Genomic DNA, 27,644 nt, shown 5'->3' on the forward strand with positions numbered 1-27,644 from the left:
ACACTATAGTTTTCGACTGCTTTGTCTGGGGAAGGCTGTTTTGCTGAGAAGCTAAAGAAAATGCTATCATTTATTCAGACATTTAACATTTTGTTATTTTATAATGCGTCTGAAAGCATCAGTTCCTATTTTGAATGCTTAATTTAAGGATATTGGTCCTTAGAGACTCATTACTATATGCCAGTCATTCCTTTTATGGGAAGAGCAATGTATAGTTTGCCACTCTGCTCCTCAGCATTTGGATTATGAGTTCTGTGTCTTTCCAGGATCCTCAGGCTTGAAATAGACAAGGGTATAAATTCTATTTTCAGACATTTTTCTTATTCTCCCACTTTATATAATATGGACAGTTTTTGTGAACATTTCTGTTATTGTGTGCCTTTCGATGTGTATTTTTCTTAGAGACTGCATTGTTTTATATCCTGATGAGCAAACTTTTTTCTTAATAAATGTGTTGTGTCAATTTTCAATTATTAATAATTTTGCTTAATATTTTAAAAGTATAGATTCTGGCTTGCATATAGTCTCTTATTCTCCTTTAGATTCAGGAAATTTTGCAATTGGATGGAATAAATTATTTATCCATCTCTGTCTGGCACTATTTGGGGCTAGACAAAGAAAAGGAATGGTTATTGATTCTCATGCTAGTCTCTTCTCTCCCTCTCCCTCTCTCTCTCCCTCTCCCTTTCCCTCCCCCTCTCCTTCCCCCTCTCCCCCGGGAATTGACACTTGCTCATTATAAATCATGAAAGTTGTAATATCATCCACGGTTTTTGGGGAGTAACACCCGCTAAAAACAATGGGTCTCCATTCAAGAACACATCCTGAATCACATTTAATGATAACTTCTTTTATGCTTATACAGTATACCACATTTACTTCTGCATAAACTTGATTAAAATGACATGTTGCAATCAAAAACATAATGTTTGAATTACACATGCATTTAACATTTAATTATGTGTTTGGGTTCATAGCATTTGTGCATGCTGCCTTTTAATTTATTGATTTTTTTAAACAGGGGAAGTAATATACAATAGAACTGATGGTTCTGGATGCCGTTTTACTGCAATCTGCGATGCAAATTGTGAAATTAAGAGGTATCCAGTATTCTGCCCTACAACAACTCCTCATCCAGTTACAACCTCAGGAACATTACCTGTTCTCAGTTCTACAACTTTTGCTCCATCAATTAAACCATACACTTCCCCAACCCCAAGAACTAAGGAAAGTATTTTCTCAACTCCTATACCAGATTGCCCTGATGCAGATCCACCTAGAAAGGTAATGTGATTTTTTTTAATGCACTCCTGATACAATTTTCTATTAATTAGGATGAAATATGACATTTATAAGACTTGCATGGGGAATTTAATCTAATGGGGCACAACCCTCTAAACGTTTGCCTTCAGTAAAGCAAACGCTGGAGGTTTAAATCTGGGGTGATAGCATGAAGTCCCCAAACACCTCCTTGTAATTCCCAAAGCCCTCTCTGACTACATCTACTGTTTGCCCAGTGTTTGACCTGAAAGACAAAATGCAAAGTGTCACATAAGCTCTAAAAACAAATTGAACAAAAGAAAGGACCTCCTGCAAGTCTCTTTGAAAAGAAAAACAACAGATGTTGGCCATGGAGTGTGGTGGCCCATGTTCGAATTCCCAGTTGTATTTTTTTTTTCTTACTGTGAGCGTGGATCCGTAAAATGAAGTCTTGTGCTTTCAAGATTCCTGTTGGTCTCACTTTCCGAAAGGGTGATCTGCTTTAGAACCAGTATTCCCATTGATCTGTTTTAGCATTTTGTAGTAAGCAGTATTCCATCCAGTGACAGATGTTGACAGAGATGTCAGCATTCCAAAGAGTGCACTGCCAACCACTATATCATCCAGAAAGAGAAAGAAGGATGAGGTTATGGGCATAGCACTCAATGCTCTTCTTTATTGCGTTACAGTCCTTGGGTGGGCACAACTAGCAACAGTGGCTTTACACTCAGGTCTTTATTTTTTGCCCTGTCTTCAGTAACACAGCTCTCATTGTTCCGAGCAAGAGTCCTTCACAGTCCTTGAGGTAGAAGATTTAATAAAGATCTGTATATGCAGAGCATGTCTTCTTTTACTCAACTCATACTATCTTCCTGGACACATTGTGCAATTTTCCTGGCAACACTATGGAAATAATTTGCCACTGCACTTTTGTCATGACTTTTTCCCCCCTATTCTTTTTCCAGTCTAGTTTAAAGCCTAGGACTTCTTAGACTCATACAGGTATAAGCAAACCTATATCTGATTATCTTATGTGCCAAATAAAATCAACTGTCTGCTTCCTGGTGGCACTCTTTGTTTCCCAAATGGTATTATTGTTCCACATTAGAAAGATCTCCATTTGCTTCCCAAATAGGAATGGTCCCCATTGCTCCCTAATTGACCTTACCTCTTTCTTTCTTTTTCTTTCTTTCTTCTTTCTTTCTTTCTTTCTTTCTTTCTTTCTTTCTTTCTTTGTTTGTTTTTAATGCAGTCAATAATTTTAGAATAATGTTCTCTTGTTTGCCTTCCAGTATAATGAAACATGGATGTTTAATAATTGCACTAAAGCAACATGTGAGGGGAACAACCGAATTGTTTTGGTGCCGCTCCCACAAGCTGAGAAGATAATCTGTGCCACTGGACTTGAACCAAAGAAAATAGTGGATAAAGATGGTTGCACAGAACGCTATGAGTGTGAATGTAAGCAAAATAGATTACAGTATAATATTCATATTTACAAAGGAGTAAGCTCTGTCAGGTTTAACTCCACCTCTTGTATGCAACTGCATAGCATTCCAGCTTTGGTTTCTGGAAGAAAAAATATTATATTTTAATTTTATGTAATATGCTATTATCTCATATATATGTGTGTGCGCATGTATATATCACCTATAGCATCAGCCAAGTTATGACATATTCTTTTTCATGGTTACAAGACAGCTCTGTAGTCCTTCAAATGTCATGGTTACTAATTCTTTCAGTGGTGAATTAAATATCCTTTGTTAAAATTTCTAAAGACTGCATGCCTAAATGTGTACCTTTTTAAATGTTTCTTATAGGTATCTGTAAGGGTTGGGACCATTACCATTTTATGACTTTTGACGGCACTTCTTACACTTTTCATGGCAATTGCACTTATATCTTGGTGAAAGAGATTGAGAAAAAATATGGAAACCTCCGTATTTTGCTTGACAATAACTTCTGTGATGTAGCTGCTAATCAATCCTGTTCCAGATCCCTGATTATATATTACAACTCTATGGAAGTCCGACTAACTAGTGTAATACATGAAGGAGTGAGAGTTAACAAGGTAAATTGATTTTAAAAATAATAATGTTTCAACCAAATAATAGAGAAAGCTATAGTTACTGTATGTTAAGAGAATATTGCAAAATAGTTGTTGAATCTTTAGTTATCATAGAAAAAGAATTTTTTTTAATGTTGAACTTGAATTAAAGTTTATTTATGGCATGATGTTTCCCCATACAAATACATTTCATAAAGTTCAGATAAATATCTTCCTAAAAACAATGCCATTAGGCCACATCTTGGGGGAAATAGAAGCTTCCAGATGACTCACAGGGTCACATAGTGATGGAAGGGTGGAATGGAAAGTATTGTTATAACTAAGTCTAGGCTACAACTAAACACCATTTTAAACTGAAGCAGTGGGGATATCCAAATTTTTTTACTACCGGTTCTGTGGGTGTGGTGTGGTGGGCATTGTGTGGCTTGGTGGGCGTGGCAGGGGAAGGATTCTGCAAAATCTCCATTCCCACCCCACTCCAGGGGAAAGATACTGCAAAATCCCCATTCCCATCCCACTCTGGGGCCAGCCAGAGGTGGTATTTACCAGTTCTCCGAACTACTCAAAATTTCCACTACTAGTTCGCCAGAACCTGCTGGATTTCACCGCTGAACTGAAGCCATTTTCCATGTAAACAGAAGCCTACCAAATCACAACACTGCCCTTTGGAAAAGATGTTTGATAGGGACAGAAGAGCATTCACACATCCAGCCCGTCACATTCTAGTTGTCCATTGATTATGTGCCTTCGGAAGCTGCAAGCCTGAACAGTTCAGCCAGCAGCATTTATACTTAGGGGAAAAAAAATTATTGCCAATTATGTATGGTTGCAATTTCAAACAGTTGGACATCATTGTATCATACAGATGGAGAAACACGCACATGGGAAACACACACACACTTACATACGTACCGTGTGTGTATGTGTATGTGTGTACATGCACATACTTATACACATATACAAATAGTTTTTTTCTTTTTCTTATTATTATGGTTAATCTTCAGTTTGATTCACAGTCTGGGACTGGTAAAAACTTAACAGTTCAAGTCATAACCAGCGAGGTAAGAGCTGTTGAAGTAATGTCTCGGTATGCAAGCAGTTCCAAGTAAGCTGGTTTGCTGCAAAGTCAAAATACTGTTGTTATTATTATTTGAATGTTAGCTTGAACAGTACTTTGGGGAAAAGGCAGATTGCAACAACAAATTATATTTTTAAAACATTCTAAAAGGCAGCAGAACATAAGTATTATAGAAGCAATTGAACTAAAATGCATTAAAATGACGTCAGGTAAATTGTTCAGATTTACATTGCAGTATGCTCTTCAATCTCCTTTATTTTGATGTTTCTAGATCTTTTTCGGCAATGAGTCTGTCCCACAGGGTTTTGTCAAAGATGGCATTGTGGCTACTAGTACTGGTTTTATCATGACGATTGAAATCGCTGACATTGACAGTTTTGTTTCCTTCAATGGTTTCACCTTCTTTATTATGCTTCCATATAAACTCTTTCAAGACAACACAGAGGGACAGTGTGGTAAGTAACAAGAATAAATAAAATATTTCAGCATTTTTTCTTCAAGGAGGTACCTTCAAAAGAAAGGAATTGCCTGGTTTAGCTCTGCAGACTAAAGCACCGTAATTAACATCCAGCTGTCTGCAATTACACCAGTTCGAATCTCCCCAGGCTCAAGGTTGACTCAGCCTTCCATCCTTTCTAAGGTAGGTAAATTGAGGACCCACTTGTGGGGGCAATAAGCTGACTTTGTATAAATATACAAAAGGATGAAGGCTATTGCTTAACGCATTGTAAGCCGCCCTGAGTCTTCAGAGAAGGGCGGCATATAAATCAAATTAAAAAAAAATTAATACATAAATATGTCCACTATTATAAAAACCAATAACAAACTAAAGTTTAGCAGTAAAATGATGTTTAGCAGTCAGAATATTTGTCTTTCAAACTCCTTACATTTCCATTTATAAAAGAATTCAAAGATGCTGCTACCTACATCTAGCTAGCTGAATCAGTGGCTTGATTCAGTTCAGAAATAAAATTGCCTTCAAGATGGACTTAGCTTTCAATAATTTCATTCATGCAGAATGGCTAAACAGTGTTATGAAAATGGTCTCTCACAAGTTTCTAGGGCATTCAAAACCTTTGCCAGACCTATCCTTGAATACTGCTCACCTGTCTGGAACCCACACTGTATTTCAGACATTAATACATTAGAGGGGGTCCAGAGGTATTTTACAAGAAGAGTACTCAACTCCTCTGCTCGCAATAAAATTCCTTATACCACCAGGCTTGAAATTTTAGGCCTAGATAACCTTGAACTATGCCGTCTACGTTCTGAACTAAGCTTAGTACATAACGTCCTACCTGTTAATGACTACTTTAACTTCAACTGCAATAACACAAGGGCTATCAATAGATACAAATTAAATGTAATCCGCTCTAATCTTGATTGCAGAAAATATGACTTCAGCAATAGAATAATAAATGTTTGGAACACTCTACCTGATTCTGTTGTTAGTTTCTCTAACCCCCATACCTTTTACCTTAAACTGTCTACCATGGACCTTACACTTTTCTTAAGAGGTCCCTAAGGGGGCGTGCATAAGCGCACCAGCGTGCCTACCGTCTCTGTCCTACTGTCCCCATTTATATGTATTCATTTTATGTGTTTATGGCTATGTTTTGCTTATTTATATCCATTTATTTGTGCCATTTTTTCATTTGTCCATGTCTATGCCTATACTGATACTGTTTCCTTGTACTTGTTGACAAAATAATTAAATAAATAAAATAAAGTTTTTCCTGGGATATTTATCGCTTTTCCAGTCTTAACAAATAACATTGGAGTTCCGAGGTGGTTTCCCATTCAGTTTCTAATCAAGTTCAACCCAGTTTAGGTTGTAAGACAAACCATGTAGGCTAGGTGATGACACTTTCTAAGTGACTTGATATAAAGCAGGGCTGTCAAACTCAATTTCATTGAGGGCTGCATCAGGGTTGTGTTTGACCTTGGGGGGCCACGATGGGCGTGGCTAGGGTAGGCATAATTATCTTGATGTCACTCATGTCAGGGGTGCCTGTGGTGGCCCAAACGCTCTGCCAACAAAAAAATAGGCTCCCAATCTCCGTTTTCAGATGGGACAGCCTCCTGCAACTCTCTGTCAGCAAAAACAGAGTTTAGGAAGGAGGCCAGCCCAGCTGAAAACGGAGATTGGGAGCCCGTTGGGGCACCGTGTGTTGGTCCTTTGCTGTTTCCAGGGCAGCCCCGCGGGCCAATTCTAAGCACCCCGTGGGCCGGATCTTGGCCATGGGCCTTTAGTTTGACACCCCTGATATAAAGTAAATTTACCCACACATATACAAATAGACACAAATACTGATGTGAGTCATCATTCACAGTGTGTGTGTGCTTGTATGTTACAGAAATGTGCCCATATTATATCATTCTTTCTTATTATTGAAATAGGAAATCCATCCCGGCATCCAAATATTATTCCAAGTGGGCGTGCTTCATATTCATACAACTTGCATTTTTAGCCTGCTTATGATTCGCCTCTTTTTTTCCTTAGGGAGTTGTTCAAATGACAAATCAGATGATTGTCGCAAGCCCAATGGACAGAAAGCTTCCTCCTGCTCAGAAATGGCTAACTACTGGCAAGTGCCTGATATCAATAAGCCCTACTGTCAGGTGGAGCCAACAACACCTCCTACAATGAGCACAACCATGCCAACTACACCAGTGGAGACTACACCAACACCAACACCAACACCAACACCAACACCCTGCAGCTTTCCATCACCTTTGTGCCAGTTGATTATAAGCGAGTAAGTGAAACTCTGCTTTTTCAAACATGTCCTTTTTTGTCTCTAGCACAACAAATAATATGAGAGCTTCCCAGAAAACATTGGAGGCTCATCAAATATAAAGTTACTGTACTTTGAATAGCAGTGTCAGGACCTGAACTAGGGATGAAATGCTCCCGGTTCGGACTGGATCAGGTGATCCGGTAGCGATTGTGGCAGGTGGTTCGGAGAACCAGTAGTGATGGCGGCACAAGGCTCCGCCCACCCACCTGGTTTTAACCAGGAAGTAATGTGTTTTTTACCCTCTGCGCATTCACAGAAGGTTTTGCGCATGCGCAGAGGGTCTGTGCGTGCAGCGCATGCACTTTCGAATCAGTAAGGAAGGTAAGTAGATTTTACCCCTGACCTGAACATGCATCATATGAAAGATTGTGAGGTGCATGCACAAGCATGCACTTATATTCATTTATGTGCAGAAACATTTACTAGCATGTGCAACAGAATTGCTTGAGGGTCAGATTCCCTGCTTCGCTGAAATTCTGCCATAATGAAGACTAATCTGGCCTAACCCTAAATATATTTACCCATGTAGTGGGGCTGAATTGCTATTATCCTTCTCTTCTCATCTTTCCTACTATCTTCTCCTATTGGTATCTTATGATTTATCACTTGTTGCTTGTATTTTATGATTTGATTGTATCTATGCCCTAAAGGTGCTTTTTCAGGAGGCAGCTGGACTACCTTGTTTCTCTTTGAAGATGTTTCACTTCTCATCCAAGAAGCTTCTTGGATGAGAAATGAAACATCTTCAAAGAAAAACAAGAAAGTCCAGTTGCCTCCTGAAAAAACATCTTTGGGACAACCATGACCTGAATGACTGAGAATCTCCATAGATATTGTATCTATGACTTACCACTTTGTTGTTTGTATGTACATTGATAATTTATCTACCAGAGGCAAATTTCTTGTGGGTCCAATCACACTTGGCCAATAAAGAATACTCCAACTTCTTCTGTATCAGCCCATCAAATAGATATCTACAAGCTACTCCTATTCCCCAGTTCTATTCACTCACCAAGTCTCTCTCTCCTCTTTCCCTTGCTTCTCAGCAGCCTGTCACTTATCTGGCACAATGATAGGAAAGGGAGCTTCACCAGCAGAATAGCAGTTCTTGGTAACCTGGCCATTATCTGATTATTGAGCTAGGAAGCAGCAGCTCTAACAGCAGTCCAGATGGGAGGCTATTTCAGTCCACAACCAATCCTTGGGCCATGAATGGTCTCCCCAACTATACATATATCTTCTGTAGTAATATTATGATAACTCAGAGAATTAGGTATTGCTTTGTATTATTTACCAGATATTCAAACTATCTTCAGATTTCTTATATATCAGATAGAATAGTAGTCTAGGAATATGGCCTAGCAGTGCAGAATCAGAGTTTTTACATGCTTCAGTATCATGTCTTGCCACAAGGCTTACTCTTTCAGTTGTACCTTCACCATGAAAAAAAAAAAACTTGTTTAATTGATATTATGTTAATTTCATCTCCTGGTTTTAAAGCATTTTTGCAGATTGCCATAAAATTCTGTCTCCAAGAGAATTCTATGAAAGCTGCCTCAGTGAAACATGTTTGGCTTCCAATGATTCCTTGAGTTGCTTTTACATTGACATGTATGCCTCTCTTTGTACGGCTAATGGAGCTTGTGCCGACTGGAGGAGCAAAACTGAAGGGAAATGCCGTAAGTAGAGAATGAAGTGTTTCTGTTTCTGTTAAAAGACCAAGAGTCAATCATGCAAACTGAACAACAAGGTGATACAGGCAAACATTATTTGCATCTTGTATCCCCTTTTTTTCCCCAGACTTTATTATTGTTTTTGAAGGATTGAAAAGCAGAATGCAAGGTAGCAGGAAATGTGTAAAATACTGGGAAGAAAAGGAGTGGATTCCATTTCTTGGAAGTTGCACATAGAACATAAGCTTTAGCTAATTCTTCATTGTATTCCAGTCTTCAGATATATCTGCTCCCTCATATCAGTCTTTCTGTTCTTCTAGAACAGGGGTGGAGAACTAAGGTGCTTTTATGACTTTTGGACTTCAACTCCCAGAATTCCTGAGCCAACCATGCTAGCTCAGGAATTCTGGGACTTGAAGTTCACAAGTCATAAAGCGGCCATAGCTGCCCACCTCTGTTTTAGAATATGATTTTTTAAAAATTATTGTTTGTATTGCTTTTACAAATATTCATGGTCATGAACATATCCAACACACCTTTCTCCTCCTATTTTCCCCACAACAACAATTCTGTGAGGTGAGTTGGGCTGAGAGAGAGTGACTAGCCCAAGGCCAACCAATTTTTATGGCTAAGGCAGGACTAGAACTCATGGTCTCCTGCTTTGTAGCCTGGTGACTTAACCATTAACAGTGATAAGCTTCAAGCAATAGCAAACATCCTCAGTTCTGCATATTATACTCTGTGGTGGGATTCAGCCAGTTTGTACCACTTTCAAAGAACCGGTTGTTAACCGGTTGTCTGAGCAGTTTGGTGAACTGGTTGTTGGAAGAAATCATTAGGGCAGAGAACCGGTTCTTAAATTATTTGAATCCCACCACTGATTATACTGTATAGTATAAATCAACTCTGCCAGTACCCATGTACATCATATTCTACAGGATACGGTATTTTCTAGAGCCTTGTTGTTTGAATAGATACATATACTATGTTGGTTAACCATCAAAAGAGAAATTGCCTATTCACAAGTCTTAAATTTTAATTAGTGGAAAGTCTAAAAATACTGGACAAAATTGCTTATTAATTCACTAAATTGTTATCACTTATTTTTGACCTTTGTTTCACAACAGAAATGTTTTTACAATAATGAAATGAAAAGCCGATTTGAGGGGGGCGGGGAGACCTCAAAACTACAAAGTTTCTGAAAATATCCTAAATATAACTCTTTCAAGATCTGTTTTAAACAGCTCAGAAACAAATCCAAAGATGTTATTTCTGTTACAAACAATGTTTTTTTTTTCCCTTTTGCAATTAAAAATAATTAATTAACACTTGCAAGTTCATCAGGACATAAATGTTTTCCAAAAGGAAGAAGTTGCCCTTCCACTCCATGAATTTATAAATACTTAAGATTGAGTCCTCAAAACTTAATAGAAAGCACTCTTAGTGGAATAACATGGGGATTTGACTGTTTTCTTCAAGGGAAAAATAGAGAAAGAAAGATAAATAACAAGAAATAAAAGTTAAAAGATCTCTTTCCTACCCTTGATTCTCCAAACAGTTTGAAATCACTTGTAGATGTTTTACTGGTTTTGTTGTTCTACAAAATCTTTGGAGAAAGAGGATGTGTATCTATATGTGCCATATAGATTTTTCCACTATTGGAATCATTACCATTGCCTGTTTATAATGTGTTTTATTCTCTCATTTACAGCCTACCATTGCCCAAAAGACAAAGTGTATGCTCCTTGTGCCCCTATTCATCCACGAAGCTGTGAAAATGGGTAAGAAAAAAAGAAAAATAATAATAACGGTATACTAATTCCTTTAACAAGCACATTTTTTATTTCTTTTAATAAGAAATGTGACTTGATGGAATATTATGAATTTAAACCCAAGTGTGACATAATGACAGTTTATGTATTAATTAGAAAAAAGTTATTTTAAACATTTTTTATCTATGTAATGATGTATGAGCAAAATTAAAGTTTATGTGAACTAACATTACATCTTGCTGTCCTTCTACACTATGTCACTTCTGTGACATAATACTGTCACAGTACTATGTAATTAAGTTCTGGAATTTTATTTTTAGTTATTTTTATTATTTATTAATTTATTCAATTTGGATGTTGCCCAATTCTAACATAGCCCTGCTTTTTCAAATTTCTGCTCCAGTCTGGGGGAAAAAAAACCCTGCTTTTTAAAGAGTTGCATGACATCTAATATTTGGATACTTTAAAGCAGTTACATCTTTTGTTTGGGCTGACCAGAAAAATATTGGACTCTTTTAAGGAATTCCAGGAAAGTCCTAAGGTTGTGTAAGCTGCAAACTTTATTTGTGAGAGGCACTCTAGTATTCTAGAAAGGAAACTGTTTGATAAGTCATCTCCATGTGCTTTACTTGAGAACATGGTTCAGACTCAGTCTGTCTTAACTTTCATATTTGAGACAGGCGATTTAAAATGCTAAAAATGAATTTTTGAAGTATCTAATTTTGAATAATTATTAAATGGAGAGTAAGCAACAAGAATGACCCTTTCTGAGTGTCCTTTCTACATTCAGACCTCCTATCATTAGAGCAGAAAAAAATAAGCCAATCCAAAGTACATAGGGAATATGCATGGCCTTGAAGTTTGAAGATGCTCAAAGATCCCTGCTTCAAAAGATTAGATCCTAGTGGAGATGATTTTTCAGAAGACACATACAAGTAGTCCTCAACTTACAACAGTTTGTTTAGTGTCGGTTCAAAGTTACAATGGCACTGAAAAAAGTTACTTATGACTGTTTTTCACGCTTATGACCATTGCAGCATCCCCATGATCACATGATGTAAATTTTGGATGCTTGGCAACTGGTTTGTGTTTATCATGGTTGCAGTGTCCCAGGGCCATGCAATCACCTTTTGTGACCTTCTGACAAGCAAAATCAATGGAGAAGCCAGATTCACTTAACAACTATATTATTAACTTAACAACTGCAGTGATTCACTTAAACAACCCTGACAAGAAAGAAATGGCATTGTGAACCAATCAAACATTTCCCTGCTCTGGCTGGACAAATGGCTACTTTGACTGCTAGAAGCTGGGAAAGGAATGACATAGAATTAGCCCTGAAAGTACCAATTTTCGTTTATGCTTAAAGAACTTAACACATGATTTTTGTGGGATTTTTTTTTTTTTTTTGCATCTCTTCATGATGTGTTTTTCAAACATTTCATTACAAAATGGAATACACCGTGTTAATCTATCTGGCAACTATTTTATTACTGAAAAGGGAGCAGGAATGTTTATATATAATACTAAAAAAATATTTCAGTAATATATAATTTTCTCCATTTCTTGCAGATTAGAGCATGATCAGAATGACCATGTAGCTGAACGATGCGTTTGCCCAGAGGGCTCAATCTTGTTCAGTTCTCACACTGGCCTCTGTGTTCCAGAATGTGGTAAGTTTCTCTTTTCATTATGAATAGTGAGGCCCCACTGATTACTAAAGCATACAACATATTGTTAATAGGTAGAATCATCTTTATATTTGGTAGTTGGGAAGAACAATCGTATGGTTTGGGAGGGAGGGAAAGATGGCCTTTTCAACTTTGCTTTTCCAAGGAAATTAAGTATACCAGCTATTGTGGCCATAGTCTTTTCATAACTGGTTTTAATCCAGTAAAAGAGAATATTTGTAGCTCAGGGTTGAAATGAGGGGTCTCTGGTGCTCTCTGAGTTTGCTTGCTTTCTTGCAGACATTTCATTACCCAGACTAGGTAACATTGTCAGTACAATGTTCAGAATTCCAAGTTCATTGTGGTCTTAATATATCTGGATGCTTCCATGTTGAAGAAGACTGTACTATATTATCTGAGCAAAGGACATCTGTGTGAATTTTTAATCTTCTTTTTAATAGGTTGCGTAGGACCAGATGGATCCCCAAAACAGGTAAGTAGTTCATACAGAATGCTATGTCATCATGAACCCAGGGAACATCACTAGAAAAGGACATCATGTCACTTTTGATTGAAGATGGGAGACCATTTTACTTAGAAACATCAAGGAGCTTTGGTGGCGCAGTGGACTAAGTGCTGTTAAAGTAGCACCTAGCTGCCAGCTGCCTGCTGCCTGCAATTACTGCAAGTTCAAATCTCACCAGGCTCAAAGATGACTCAGCCTTCCATCCTTTTGAGGTAGGTAAAATGAGGACCCAGATTGTGGGGGCAATAAGCTGACTTTGAATAAAAAAGAACACCGCTTGGGGGGGGCCAAAAACCCTACTAAGCATGTATATACAAACGTATGAAGGCTATTGCTTAATGCATTGTAAGCCGCCCTGAGTCTCTGGAGAAGGACGGCATATAAATCGAACTAATAAATAAATAAATAAACACAAAATGGGACAATCTGTCAGTGCGGGTAGAGGCAGAGTCAAAACACATGCCCAAAAGTTGTTCTTAGAAGAGCAAGACTAAATTAAATGAAAATAAAGATTCAGACTATACTTGGATAGCACCTTGTAAAAAAAAAATTAACTAAAATATCAAATTTAGGGAGCCAATTTGGTGTTGTGGTTAAGGTTCTGACCTAGAAACTAGGAGACTGTCGATTCTAGTCCCACTTTAGGCATGCAAAACTGGCAGAGTGATTTAGACTAGCCACTTTCTCTCAGCTCAACTCACCTCGTTGTTGTTGTGGGAAAAATATGAGGAGGAAGGAGTATTGGTATGTTCATCATCTTCATTTGTATATGAAAAAAAGCAGGATTAAAAAAAATCAGTGCTAACTACAATTCTCGACTTCATGTTCACTAGTATTAAGTTTATATTTATCAGATAGAACACTTGAAATGATGCATAGATAATTTATCATAGTTTTTGTGGTTTGTAATGCCTTTCTTGGCCATTAAATAAAATCACCATGAAGAAAATCTCTTCCAAATTTTAAGGAACAATTCAGCAGGTATATCTGACATAATGAAAAATTTAAAGCCAAATAATTGCTCCTTCTTAAGTACACTGATGGTCCAAGTGATAAGTTAAAAAATTATAGTTATCATTGCATTCTCGTTAATCTGACTTTTCTTTATGACAGCCTGGTAGCAAATGGAAGAGCAACTGTCAAGAGTGTACATGTGACCCTTTGACCATAAGCATACAATGTGAACCACAGAGATGCCCATTAACAACTGAAGTTTGTGAGGAGGAAGGATACATACCCACCCCTGTGCTAAATCCAGAAGATCGATGCTGCTCCACAATAAAATGTGGTATGCATTATTTGTTTACTTATCTCTAATACCAAAAGGGTTGTGAAGCTCTGTTGTGCTCTCTCTCATACACACCCCTGTATCCATATACCGCTTTAATATATTACAGGCTCCACAAACTTACCACCACAACTTCTGTTGCCCTCTGGTGCTATGATTGCTTGGAACAACAAGGGCTGTGGCCCAGTGAACCTTCAGACCCAAAAGTCTGAGAAAATGATCTAAAGAAACGATATCAGGGTGTTGCACATCCAAGGTCTAAAAAGAAATAAGAAATGATCAGTGAAAACTTCAGGCTTGCTTGAAGGTGGAATTCACACAGAGAGAGAGAGAGAGAGAGGGAGGGAGGGAGGGAGGGAGGGAGGGTGGGAGAGAGAAATGATATGTGGAATGACCTTGAGAGGCAAGTCAGCCAAGGGAAGGATCAGTTAAAGGCATCTTAGCCTGCAGCAAGAACGTGAACAAGGCAAGAGCTCAAAAGATATTCTCTCTAGTTTTGGAGGCTATAAAGGAAGTAATTTCAGACTTGCAAGATTCTATGTTTGTAATGTTTCAATAAAGTAAAATTAGCTCTTCTTATCATGTTTTCTGTCTGGCTGACACACACACACTGCCCCCTTCACCAGCACTTTTGAGACCAAACAGGTTTATCTGGTTGTGGTTGCTGAATCTTCCGCATACTCTGAGTTTGAAAGAAGAGCGGGGAGGCATTGTTATGCCTAGAAAACACAGGCATTTCAACTTTCTGCCACCACTTATCTTTGTAGTATCATGATGAACAATGATCCAAAGCTATTCCAATTCCTGGAAACAGAAACAAGAGAAGTAATAATTGAGTCTTAAAATGTTAATATTAAATATGTTTCCATTAGAGAAAAAATAGACCACCTGTCACTTTTTAGAGAGAAAAGGTTGAGAGAGAGAAAGAGCATCTAACAGGGATAGCAAATGAACACTCAAAAGAGAACTAAATTACCAATCCACATATTTGATATATATGAGAGATAGCAATCTTTGGAGGTTCAAACACCCTGTATTCTTCACACATTAGCATCATATGCTTCTGATAGAGATTTTAGACAGAAAACTAGACATCTGGAAATGTTCTTTTCCTCATTTCCTAGAGGATCAAGGTTATGTGCACCCAATATGCTAGGATCTACTTGTTCTGATATCACATAAGAATTATAGATGAGATGGCCATCATCACACAAAGCCAGGCAAGTCCAAGTGTTTGGGGCCTCGTTCAGTTCTTTCTTCTTTTTGATCTTTTCCACAGTATGCAACACCACTACATGCTCCAAGGAAAAGAAGACTTGTAAACCTGGATATCATGTAGCCTCGGTCTCTTATGATAAGTGCTGTGCCGACATTAAATGTGGTAAGTTCAAACTGTAAGATAAATGGACTATATAGTCTAAGGGGAAAACAGCCATAACCAGGGGAATTGTAGATGAGATGAAACAACATGAGAACATGTAGGATGGATGTATTCCTAACTTTGGTTTCTATTTGTATTTTACTGTATCTCATAACAAACTTTAATTTAAAAAATGGGAATTTGGGGTAGCTATAGAAGTCATTATCTAAGCATAAGAGAAGCTGTTTTGTGTTTTGTGAAGTTGTATTGAAATAGCATCCCCTATTTTAATATTTTACCTAATCTAATTATTAATAACAAGTCTGATAAAACTGTGAAATCCCCATTCAAATGTTCATTCTGCAATAAAGATTGACATTTCATATTCACATATTGACTGAATTTGGGGGGGGGGTGTCTAAGAGGGTGGCTGGCTGCTGTAAGCTTTTTGGAGGAAAGCAATATAAAAGTCATAAATAAAATGAAATAAAAGTAACTTTGTATATAAAGTATTTAGCTATCTTCTTACTATTAGTTATACCTGGCTAATTAAATAGTATTAAATAGTCAACGTGGGAAGTTCAGACTGACCCAGGAGCTGTTGATACAGTTCTACAGAGGAATTATTGAGTCTGTCGTTTGTACTTCTATAACTGTCTGATTTGGTACAGCAACTAAACAGGACAGATACTTAGGACCGCAGAAAAAACAACTGCAACCAGCCTGCCTTCCATTGAGGACCTGTATGTTGCACAAGCCAGAAAGAGGGCTGCAAAACAGAGCCCTCACATCCTGGGCATAAACTGTTTCAACTCCTTCCTTTGTGCCATTTCGCTAAAGGGCATTGCATGCCAAAACAACTAGACATAAGAACAGTTTTTCCCCTTGTATCATCACTCTGCTGAACACTAATCCTCACATTATTTCTGATGTCTACACACACACATGTTGTGTGGCTGTATTATCTTCTTCTTCTTCTTCTTCTTCTTCTTCTTCTTCTTCTTCTTCTTCTTCTTCTTCTTCTTCTTCTTCTTCTTCTTCTTCTTCTTCTTCTTCTTCTTCTTCTTCTTCTTCTTTACTATCCCCTCTTATTGGTATCATTATGATGATGATTATTATTATTATTACTCTGTTGCTTGGCATGTATACTGAGACCTTCTGCATTGGAGACAAATTCCTTGTGTGTCTAATCACACTTGGCCAAATAAAATATTCTAATTCTAATTCTACTATTCTAATTATTAAATTCTTTTTTTTTTAATCAATCTGTTTTCACATTATACTATAAATAATTGGTTTCTTTCTGTTTTCAGAACCAGATGAACATAACTGTTTGGTTAATGGATCAGTTTATAAGGTAAATAAACTAATATTTATTATTCATGTATGTGAATAAAACTGTTTTCTACATTTTCAATTATAAATCAGAAGTTTAGCATGAAGATCCAAACTGTACTCTGCATTTCACTGTCCCTGTCAGGGAAAGGGTTCATTGGCTTGAGCTCTAGGGAATGCAAACAAGAAGAGATATCTGTAAGGGGGACTCCAAATATCAAGATGGTATTTGTGATGGCACAGTCAAAGCCTTTTAAGTCTATAAAGGAGAGTCTATTTAGAAAGTCTATTTGTAGCTTAGTGTTGAAATGAGGATATATATACAGATCATTACTGTAACTAAACCAAACTCAAATGCTGTCTTTACCCTTGAGAATTATACTGAATTGTATTCTATATTTTGTTCCCAGTCTGGAATGATCGTTCCTGGTAAGCCCTGTGAAATATGCACCTGTAGTTCTGTTACGGACCCTGCTACCAAGAGAAATGTTGTGGAATGTAAGCCAGTTACCTGCAACACAGATTGTCCCATGGTAAAAACAAGTCTTTCCTGCCTAAATGTAGCTTAACAGGATTTTTACAGGAGGCTATCTCTCCATCAGTATTAATTCCTACTGTCTGTTAACAGGGTCATGAGTACCAAGTAAAACCTGGCGAATGTTGTGGAAACTGCATCCAAGTGGCTTGCATCGTCATCATTAATGGCACTGCTGAGATACTGGAGGTAGGATCTTATCATTTGTACTGGGCACAAGTGAAATAATAGGGTATTCCTGCGCTTTTGCTAACTAATCTGAACTCCTTGTCAAGTTGTAAGACTGCATTGTAATGCCTACTTTCTTCATAGCACTGGCAGATGAGAACTAAAGTATCCAAATACCATAAGATGTTAAAATGTGAATAGAACTCAGCATGCTTCCCTCCTAATATATTGGACTATACTTCATTATCCCCAATCTACAAAACCGGTAGCAATTGATAGGATAGGAAAACTGAAATAAACTGAAAACAGGTAGTCCCTGATATATGACCACAATTGGAATCGGAACTTCCATTGCTAAGCGATGTGGCCATTAGGCAAAACATCATGTGACTGTACCACTTAGCAAGAGCAGTTCCAACAGTTCAGGTTGCGATCATCAGGCCAGGCCAGTGCTATTGATAAGTAAGGACTTCACATTTCGCCTGCTCTGCCGTGCTTGCCTTCACTTCTGCCTTATCTTCTCTCCCATTCCTGCTCTTTTGGGTACGCTGCATTATGCCACATACCCCTGCTGCTCCCCAGTGCCACAGCCCACAGCTGACCTTTGCTGTCTTCTTATCTCCTGCTGGTGGCCCTGAATCCAAGCGCTGGACAAGGGTGCAGTTCTGAGATGCAGTGAGAGCAGTGCATCTACCAAAGGGAATTTGTCAGCCCCAGTCAGGAAGAAGGCAGCAGGATGCAAGGCAAAGAGACAGTGGTGGCTTCTTGAGAGAAAGGATTATGTGGGAGGTGTCGTTTGGCGAGGTGGGAGAAGAAAGAGGAAGAAAAAGTTGGTGGAGAAAGAGGGTGGGCGGTGCAGTGCACACTCTGCAGCCCATGTTACACTGCTAGAAAACCAGCCATTCACAAAAGCATCTAGGCACTGCCACATGTGCTGCCGGTGCTAGGATATCTAAACAGCCAGGCTCCTCTTGAACAGCACCTGAGGCCATACTGGGTGGGGAATTCTGGAAGTTGAAGTCTATACTGTACATCTTAAAGTTCCTGAGGTGGAGAAACACTGATCTAGATGTACCAAGAACTTTGGTTCATAATTTTCTATTGTAAAGTTTACAATTAAAATAACAGTCCTCTCTCATACTCTCTCTTTCTCCTAATTTACAAAAAAACAGCCTGAGCAGATAAAAACGGATAACTGTAAACAGTACAAATGTGAACCAAGGAACAATACGCTAGTTTTGGTTGAGACTAAAGAAACATGCCCCTTCTTTGATCCAGACTGTAGTCCTGTAAGTTTTCTATCGATTTTTAATTCTTTTTTTTTTCATTTATGGTCTACATTAGTTGAATATAATTAATATGTTTTTTTTTAAAAAAAACCTCAAACCAAAGATCTGTATCAAATACTCATGATCAACATCCATCATTCAAGATTGAGATTAATGTTATCAATTATTCTTTCTAATGTTTTTTATTCATAAACATTGAATAACTAACAGTTGCCTCCTATACAATAAAGTTGTGGATCAATTTATTTGTTTAGCAAGAAGAAATGGTGGTGACTAAAGCTAGGAGTGTGTCCCATCCCTCATCATCCAGCTCACAATACATTCAGAATGAAAATATTCATATATTCAGTATGAAAATGTTTTTTAAAAAACTTGTATGTATATTTGGATGAGCAGAGTTATCACACTTCCCGCATTTAGAAACTCAGAGGTAACAATTTGTATTTCTTTAAGTATCAATCTTATCCACATTATAATCTGGATTATTTTCTGGAATCCCTATTATTTTCTGGCAGAAGAGTAGAGGTCACACATTTGGATGAATTGAATTGAAACTGTTGGGTTTTCCTCATTCTTATCACTAGTGAACTATAGTGTTCTTTAGGTTTTTTTTTTTACAGAATGTGGTGTTCCTCAATGAAAAATAAAATGCTTCTATTAGTAAAAGTGTATCTATTCACTGAAATCATTGTTCTTTTAAAGAGATAAAGAAATAATGCATTTTACCACTTCATAAGCAGTAATCTATTAATAAGCAATAACTCATAATCAATTCATAACTTGCTGGTTTTGATTCTCCTTTTTGGAAACATTGAATAACGATAGATTGAAGCATTTTGTTATATAGGTAGTTGTTATGTTATTAGGCAATTAAAAACCCCTACTAGAAATATCTTTTAATGTACATCAAGATGTGATATTGATTAAAATAATAACACAAACTTTCTTTGTTGTCAAAGGATCAAATTGAATTGACTCACAATGGCTGCTGCAAGATATGCAAAGAGAGTAAGTAAACAACAATTTAAAAATGCATAATTCCTAAGGTCTTTATTAAGTACATTTGATCAGTATTACCTCTAGCTCTTCATTTAAATTTATGAATCAAAATGTTGAAGAGGACAGGCCAAAAACTGAATCTTCTGCATCATTAGAGATAAATTGTCTCCTGAGATTCCTAAAACATTTTTTTTTTCAATTTCTTTTTGCTTATATCTTTCATGTCATGGACTCTTTTCCATCAGGTCAGCAAAACCTAGTCTGTTTATGACATACATCTTGCACACTTAAGTAATACTCCAGTGTTATTAATTATTGAATTCCTGAGAGTGAAAAATGAAGGCTTTGTGTGCTTGTGTAACATTCATCATTATTAGTATTGCTGTTGAGCAGATGGCAACATCTGGCATACCTTATCTGGACTAAAAAGCTAAGTGGGAAAATAGATGATTAACACGTGAATGGGCAGCCACTAGGGAATTCCAAAGTTGTAGGAGAGATTGAGAAGATCAAAAAATAACTTGGAAGGAAACAAATAGTAGATTATTTCATTAATCAGCAACTACAACAGTGAATATGAAGACTAAATGAAAAGTAAAACATTTCCTTTTTACCTTTCATTTTTTAGTACCAAACTGCAAGCCATACAAGAATCAAACTCTTATCCGTGAAAATGAATGTGTATCTCCTGAAACTGTTGAATTGACTTACTGTGAAGGAACTTGTTCAAGCTCTTCAGTGTAAGTGACAAAGAGGCCTATCCTACTCTTAACTATTCATTCCTCTACTGGGTAATGTGATATTCGTAAAATATCAGCTTCATTTGCTTTTGGAGACAAGAGCTCCTTTCAATTTGCTGGTTGGTTATGTTGGATTGTTTTGATGATTGGGTGGCTATGTGCATTTTTAATCATTCTGACCAACTATTTGTTGGAGTTTTTAAACTCTATGGTAACCCCCAAGACCTATTTGAGATGGACAATGTAAAAAAGCATGTAATAAGTTACATTTTACCAAAAGTATCTTAATTTTTTTTTCTCCACCCGGACAGGTATTCCCAAAAGGAAAAGGCATTTCAGCATAAATGTAATTGTTGCCAAGAATTCAAGAGCCATAAAAAAGAAGTAACCTTAACATGTCTGAATGGCACAACCATCATTTATGACTATTTATATGTGGATGAGTGTAAGTGCAAAAATACATGCTAGTTCGAAGCCTCAACCAGCTAGGATATTTTTTTTTAATTTTTCTTAATCCAAGACAAATTCAACAATCACTTGTCAGAAATCAGTCATCATTCAGTGCTACTTTGGATCTCTTCCTGTGTCCTTGAATCATATATGTTTCTGTTGGCCAGTTGCTTAATCAAATTAATGTCCTTTTTCATGTAAAAAAAAAATTACATTCATTCTGGCAAACTGCATTCTCATTGGAAGGTTTTTCTCTTTGGAAAATCTTCCAAGTAATCCTAACATAATGATAGAAATGTATAACATTGTAATGTAGAAAATTAAATTCTTATATGTCCATGCTTCTCTTGCTTTGCTGATTTTTTTGGGGGGGGGAGGGCAGGGGTTACAAGTCTTTAAACAACATAACATAATCTGCTGGCATAAACCTCTGTATAGCACCAATGCAGATACTAAACTTACTTTCCCATTTAATTCTGCTTTTTTGAGATTAATAAACAATACTTGAACAAGTTCAGCTGGTATAACTATTGTTTTCATTCATCCAGCTGCTGGCATTCATTAAAGTCAAACTATCACACTGTGATAACTTACTGTTTAATTATATAAAAAGAGTAGGACAGTCCTTCGCAACTAGTAACCTTTAGAAAGAATTACATAATTATGATCAATAACCTGCAAAATAAAAACATAGCACAAACAATCCAATGTAACATGAACAGTGTAATGGTCATATAAAATGTAAAAATTAAGATTAAAAAAACTGAGAAAGAGAAAAATTGAATGTAATACAATCAACAAGATAAAACCTAAGATAAGTAGAAATACAATTATATAAAAATGCAATAATATCAAAGAGTAAAGAAAGATTTCTTAATGTCATCATGATAAAATAGGGAAATGTTATGGCTTTGTATGAAAATCACTGCAAATAGAAACTGTGGGCAATGGTAGTATTTCAGGTTCATTCTCACCACAAACACAGGGTCCATCAGCCAAAGGGGGCCATATAATACCGTAGAATATTTGTAGCTCAGGACTGTGGGGTTTTTGGTGTTCTCTGAGTTGTGGACACTTTAGACTTATATACCACTCCACAGTGCTTTGCAGCATTCTCTCTGAGTGGTTTACAAATGTCAGCACATTGCCCCATATCATGACCTTGCTTGCCACAGTTGTTAAATAAATCACTGCAATTGTTAAGTTAGTAACACAGTTGTTAGTGAATCTGGCTTCCCCATTGATTTTGCTTGTCAAAAGGGGAATCACATGACCCCAGGACTACAGCTGTAATAAATAGGAGTCAGTTGCCATGCATCCAAATTTTGATCACATGACCATGGGGAAGATGCAATGATTGTAAGGCTGAAAAACGGTCATGTCACTTTTTTCAGTGCCATTGTAACTTTCAACGGTAACTAAATGAACTATTGTAAATTGAGGATTACCTGTGTAAACATTTTCCAGGTTGCAACCACCACTGAAGGATAACTATAGCATCCAAATTCATCTACTGTGTAGTGTCAAAGATTATTTGATGGATTTCAGCTTTATTTCTCTTTAAATCTAGGGGTAGCAAAGAGTAGATGGAAAGGCCACAATAATCACTGAATTGAATGAATAGTCAACTAAGATTTTTTTTTCTTTCCACCTTGATGAAAAGCCATGAAAAACCATTAATGAGACCAGGGGAACTTTGGAAAACAGGAATTTAAGCCAACAAGATAATTGGCTGATATGAACCTTTTCTCCCAATGGAATCATGTCAGTTTTCATTAAAGCATATGAAACACAGGTGAATGCAAAAGAGCACATGTAACAATCTATCTTGAGCAATTTCAGGGATTTTGAATTATTGTAGGCACATAACTCTGCATGATACAGCATTTGGGGTAGAGATATGGCAAATTAAATCTGTTTAAAAAGCTTGATGGTGGCAGGTAGGCATCTGCTCCTTTAGAATGAAAAAAACAAACAAATAGGATTGCCTTGACACTATTATTAGCTTTGGCAGAAATACAATCGTTTGTGCCAAGCTCCAGAGGCCTGAAAAAATATGTCAAAGCTGGAGCTCCTTCAAATTTTGATGTTACTCAATTTACCTTTGATGTTTGTGATAAGAAGAAACCCAAGAAAACCACAATGGTGATCATAGAGTGATTGATTGTAAGCCCTCACTTCTTACACAGTTCTGCTAAAGCCAGGCAACTTCTCTCAAAGCCCACTGAAAAAGTGACTGCATCAGCAGCAAACAGCAGTGTTGGCAGATGCCCATCACTGAGTTTAATGGATGGGGCCCCTTTTTGATTAAAGTAAATACCACTGAATTCACAGACATATTAAACAATAGGAGAGCTAGAAAAGAATCCAATTTTATTGCTTGAGGGTTAAAAGCAAAGTAACTATGCCTTCCCCCCACCCTAAGGATTACACCAAACCTTAAAATTCCTTACAAACTATGGAAATCCATAGATTCCTTTCCCCCCCTAAAACCTAAAATCTTTTCCTTCCATCTAATACTCTTTTATTCTCTAATACATACATTTCACTTATTATTGTTAAAAGTAGTGCCATCTATTTTATTAGAACTTACTATATGGCCAATGTCAACTGTCTCTTTCCAGTGTGGCCATAATTAATAGATTTGGTTGTATTTTCAAGCAAATCTTGTAATTGTCATCCAGTTTTGACCAAATGTGAAGGTCATATGTTCGGTTCTTAATAGATGAAGCAGTGAACAAAGCTTCAAATTTGAAACTGAATGGCCAAGTTGATAAATGTTGTTTTCCAAACTGCTGCTCAAATCAAACCTGGTGATTAGCACACACTTCTTCCTGAAAACATTCTGAAACAGCCACCAACAAAATTGAAATCACCCATTATCCGATGTGTATGGAAACAAATTCTTATCTGTCTGTCCTCCGCAATCCCTTTCACAAGGTTACAAAATGTCCATGATTTTGTAAAGGCCATAGCAACAAAAGATGCTGTGTTCTGAATCCATGCTGAAAGGCTTTTTTTCATAGAAATACAGGCACAATGCAACATTGCAATCCAGATGTTTGTTCACAACTCATTCGTTATACTGCATTAAGATCCCCTGATTTTCCAGCTGGTCTGATGATTGTGTCTGGTGAGAGGTGGTCACAGCATTACAAGGCTTCAATTTAAGAATTCTTCCATCTTGAACTTAGCAAGTCAGTTATTTTGTTCCTTCAACAGAAAGTAGGTAGAGTTAGGTTTGCTTGCTGAGCTAACTGATAAATATGTATGGTTCTTCCTTGCCTCAAAAAGCCATCAAAAAGATATTGAAAATGTATTTGAGAATACCTGTATTAAGAGAAAGTTTTAAAAAAATGAAGTACAGTTTAAAGAAAAACTCTGTATGTTAAAGAGGATGAAAAAAGGGTGAAATAAAGGTTTTTTTCCCTTTTTTTTCAATAAGGTCAAAGAATTTGAAAGCATACAATACATTTTGTAAATAAAAATGGTGACAATTCACAAAGATTACTAAATACACATTATTTCCATAGCAAGGAAGATAAAGCAGGAATAATTAAATTGATTATTTTATTCAAAGAGGAAAATATGTTCTTATTTGGATATCACTTCTGGAATTTGTGCTTGTGGGGAAAAAAATGAAACTTTGACCTTGGTTTTGTTGATTAGAAAGATTTGGTGTTATAGGAATGGCTAGTTATAGATTAATGTGTAAAAGCAAAAAGTTGAGGTTGAAGTGTGTTTATCATGTATTGTGCTAACAAGAGTTGGAATGCCCCCTTTTCTTTCTTTTTCCCTTTCCCCTTTTTCCCCCTCACACACCCCTTTTCCATGCTCCCTTTCCCTCCCTTAATTTCCTATTTTTTTCTTTTTTGTATTTTATATAATAAAAATAAAAATGATAAAAAAGCCATCCATCCTTATCATATAAGGCTATGTCCTGACTAAAATCTGAGTGCAGTATAAATGGTACTGTTTTTACTTCAGTAAAACATACCATAGAGAACAGGTAGCTAGCACATTTTGACTGATTTTGAACACATTCCTACATTTTCAGATCCTTTTCAGCAAACAGTTCTAAAAGCCATTAACAAAAATATTTCAGGCATAACTCAAGCTGCCTCCTGGAGGCTTCGATTTTTGGCAGAAGGTTAATGAGAATCATTTCGATAACAAGGATACTGAATTTCTTGACAGCAGAAAATCTGATCTTTGGATGAACAGTATAAATGAACTACTGTAGATAAGAGAAATAGGGTAACCTAAGTACCAAGGTTACTAAATTTCCTTCCAGTCGAAGCTCTCTTCAACAGTCAATCATTCACTCAGCAAAATGCACTAAAAACCTTATTTCCCTTCAGTCTTAAATAGCTAACATTTTGCTCAAAGCCTTAAATAGACAGCTTAAGTCATGTTTCCCAAACTGATGATGTACGAATGGCATCAACTTTCATAACGCCCAAAGATGCCACTCTAAAAAGCCTGCCTTAGGCATGAGGTTTGGCAAATTTCTGCCATGTCAAAATTCACAAATTTGAAAGGAATGAGTACAACTCCAACTCGTTAACTTGTTTCTCTTCTTGAGCTAGCTATTCACATTCACACAATATGCACATGGCACATGAATGTCATTTACAACTGCTTCCTGCAATTGGTCATTTATTTAAACTAAATTTTACTTAGAACAGTGTCTTAAACACTGAGAAAAAAAACAAGAATATTATCAGTAGAGTTGTAGGCAGCTGGCTTTACCAAAAGTGCAGAAGGGATTAAAAGCCTATTTCCTGTGTCTAAGGTTAATTGGAACAAAATTCAGAAGCATAGTCAGTCTAACTGAACATTTTCTCATTAAAACCCAGAGGTGCTGTATCTGCAGATAGAAAAGACTGCTTCTGTTTGAAAGTTCTTCTGCAAGTCATTTCTCCCTAAAATGTAGAACTGCTTATTTTGGAACAAGGTCCATCTTTGGGAGCATAGTGGCAGGGAAGAAGGGCAATTGTCATTTCTCACTCCATTCCAATTTCTGTTGAGTCTAGTGGCTGAAATTGGTTGCTTAAAGTAAATAGCTCATCCACCCTTCCTAAAGTAGAGTCTGTACAGGAGGAAGCTCTTCAATTTTCAGTTGTTTGCAAAGCTGGTCCGTCCAGTCGCTGTTCATAGCTGTTCCATCTTCTTCCCTGTCAGGGTGTTTAATCTAGCCAGCACAGAATATAATTCTGCTACCTGCTCATAATAGAGAAGCGGCTGGAGCAAATAAAAGAAAATGAAAACACCGAGTTTGTGTCATCAAGCAGAGTGATTGCCCACTGATCAAATAAGAAAAAAAAATGGCAAATGAAAAAACACTGAACAGGAGGGACAAAGTCCAATACAGTTTTGTTGCCAGTTTGAAAAAAATAAGCAGACAAGCCAAATAAAGCAGTTTTAAAGCCATTCCGTCACTTTTCCAAGATCCTTGAAACAAGATCTGTATGGGTAATCTTGGACTTACAACCATTGATGGGTCCAGAATTTCTGAACCTAAGCAAGACAGTTGTTAGTTTTGATTTTTTTTTTTTGCCATAGTTGTTAAGTGAATCACTGCAATTGTTAAATGAAACATGCAGTAATTAAGTAAATCTGGCTTCCCCATTGACTTTGCTTGTCAGAAGCCAGCTGGGAAGGTTATAACTTCTGATCACATGACCCCAAGATACTACAACCATCCTAAACGGCTTCCGATGGTGAGATGGACAGCATATACCTTTAACAATCTAAATAAATACATGCCAGTTGCCAAGTGCCTGAATTTCAATCATGTGACCATGGGACGGTTGCAACAGTCACAAGCATATAAGCCACTTTTTCAGTGCAGTTATAATTTCAAATGGTCAGTAAATGAATGGTTGTAAATTGAGGACTACTTGTGCCAGGGTTTTCAAATGGAAATCATCACTGAGTAAGGCACAAGGACTAGTTCATTAGCACTGAAGTCCCAGGCTGGCTTATTGTATGAGCCATGGTTGCATAATGGTTAGAGTGCAGTACTGCAGGCTGCTTCTGCTGACAGCCGGCTTCCTGCAATTTGGCAGATCGAATCTCACCAGGCTCAAAGTTGACTCAGCCTTCCACCCTTCCGAGGTGGGTAAAATGAGGACCCAGATTGTTGGGGAGGGCTGTAAAGCACTATGAAGTGGTATATAAGTCTAAGTGCTATTGCTATCTCTGGTCTTTCTGCCTTCTAGCCCAGTAGTGGCCACAAAGAGGACCAGTTAGAGCAAAGGTCTTCAAACTTGGCAACTTTAAGACTTGTGGACTTCAACTCCCAGAATTCTCCAGCCAGCATACCTGGCTGGAGAATTCTGGGAGTTGAAGTCCACAAGTCTTAAAGTTGCCAAGTTTGGGGATCCCTGAGTTAGAGAGACAGATCATGGAGAAAGCCTATCTAGGCAGCTGCTAAGAGCTGAAACCATCTTAATGGCACTTAATCATCATAGTTATCACCGGATAACTACAGGAAAAGTTTGGAAGATATTTCTGCCATAAGAGGCGTTTCACAACACTGACTGGAAAGACACAAAAGCTTCTGCACTCGTAATATTCAGATTTCTTATTTTGAATCTATAGCCACCGGCACGAAAATGTCAAGCATT

General features: G+C 37.2%; 1 protein-coding gene across 1 annotated transcript in view; it reads left to right on the top strand.

Moving 5' to 3' along the window:
- Positions 1-21,332, top strand: part of LOC139308924 (mucin-5B-like) — a 72,736-nt gene extending 51,404 nt beyond the window's left edge. The window contains exons 32-49 of the mRNA XM_070932900.1: positions 1,022-1,284; positions 2,553-2,721; positions 3,081-3,331; positions 4,678-4,861; positions 6,910-7,165; positions 8,708-8,886; positions 10,592-10,661; positions 12,225-12,325; positions 12,784-12,815; positions 13,962-14,136; positions 15,416-15,517; positions 16,810-16,853; positions 17,242-17,364; positions 17,460-17,555; positions 18,707-18,823; positions 19,783-19,831; positions 20,451-20,562; positions 20,874-21,332. Of these exons, the coding sequence (XP_070789001.1) occupies positions 1,022-1,284; positions 2,553-2,721; positions 3,081-3,331; positions 4,678-4,861; positions 6,910-7,165; positions 8,708-8,886; positions 10,592-10,661; positions 12,225-12,325; positions 12,784-12,815; positions 13,962-14,136; positions 15,416-15,517; positions 16,810-16,853; positions 17,242-17,364; positions 17,460-17,555; positions 18,707-18,823; positions 19,783-19,831; positions 20,451-20,562; positions 20,874-21,030 (2,480 nt within the window). The 3' untranslated portion in view covers positions 21,031-21,332. The remainder of the gene's footprint in view (positions 1-1,021; positions 1,285-2,552; positions 2,722-3,080; positions 3,332-4,677; positions 4,862-6,909; positions 7,166-8,707; positions 8,887-10,591; positions 10,662-12,224; positions 12,326-12,783; positions 12,816-13,961; positions 14,137-15,415; positions 15,518-16,809; positions 16,854-17,241; positions 17,365-17,459; positions 17,556-18,706; positions 18,824-19,782; positions 19,832-20,450; positions 20,563-20,873) is intronic.
- The last annotated feature ends 6,312 nt before the right edge of the window (positions 21,333-27,644 follow it).

This window comes from Pituophis catenifer, unplaced genomic scaffold (genome assembly GCF_029215685.1).
Source record: "Pituophis catenifer annectens isolate HBS135680 unplaced genomic scaffold, rPitCat1.0.hap2 SCAF_1, whole genome shotgun sequence".
Classification (NCBI taxonomy): Eukaryota; Metazoa; Chordata; class Lepidosauria; order Squamata; family Colubridae; genus Pituophis; species Pituophis catenifer.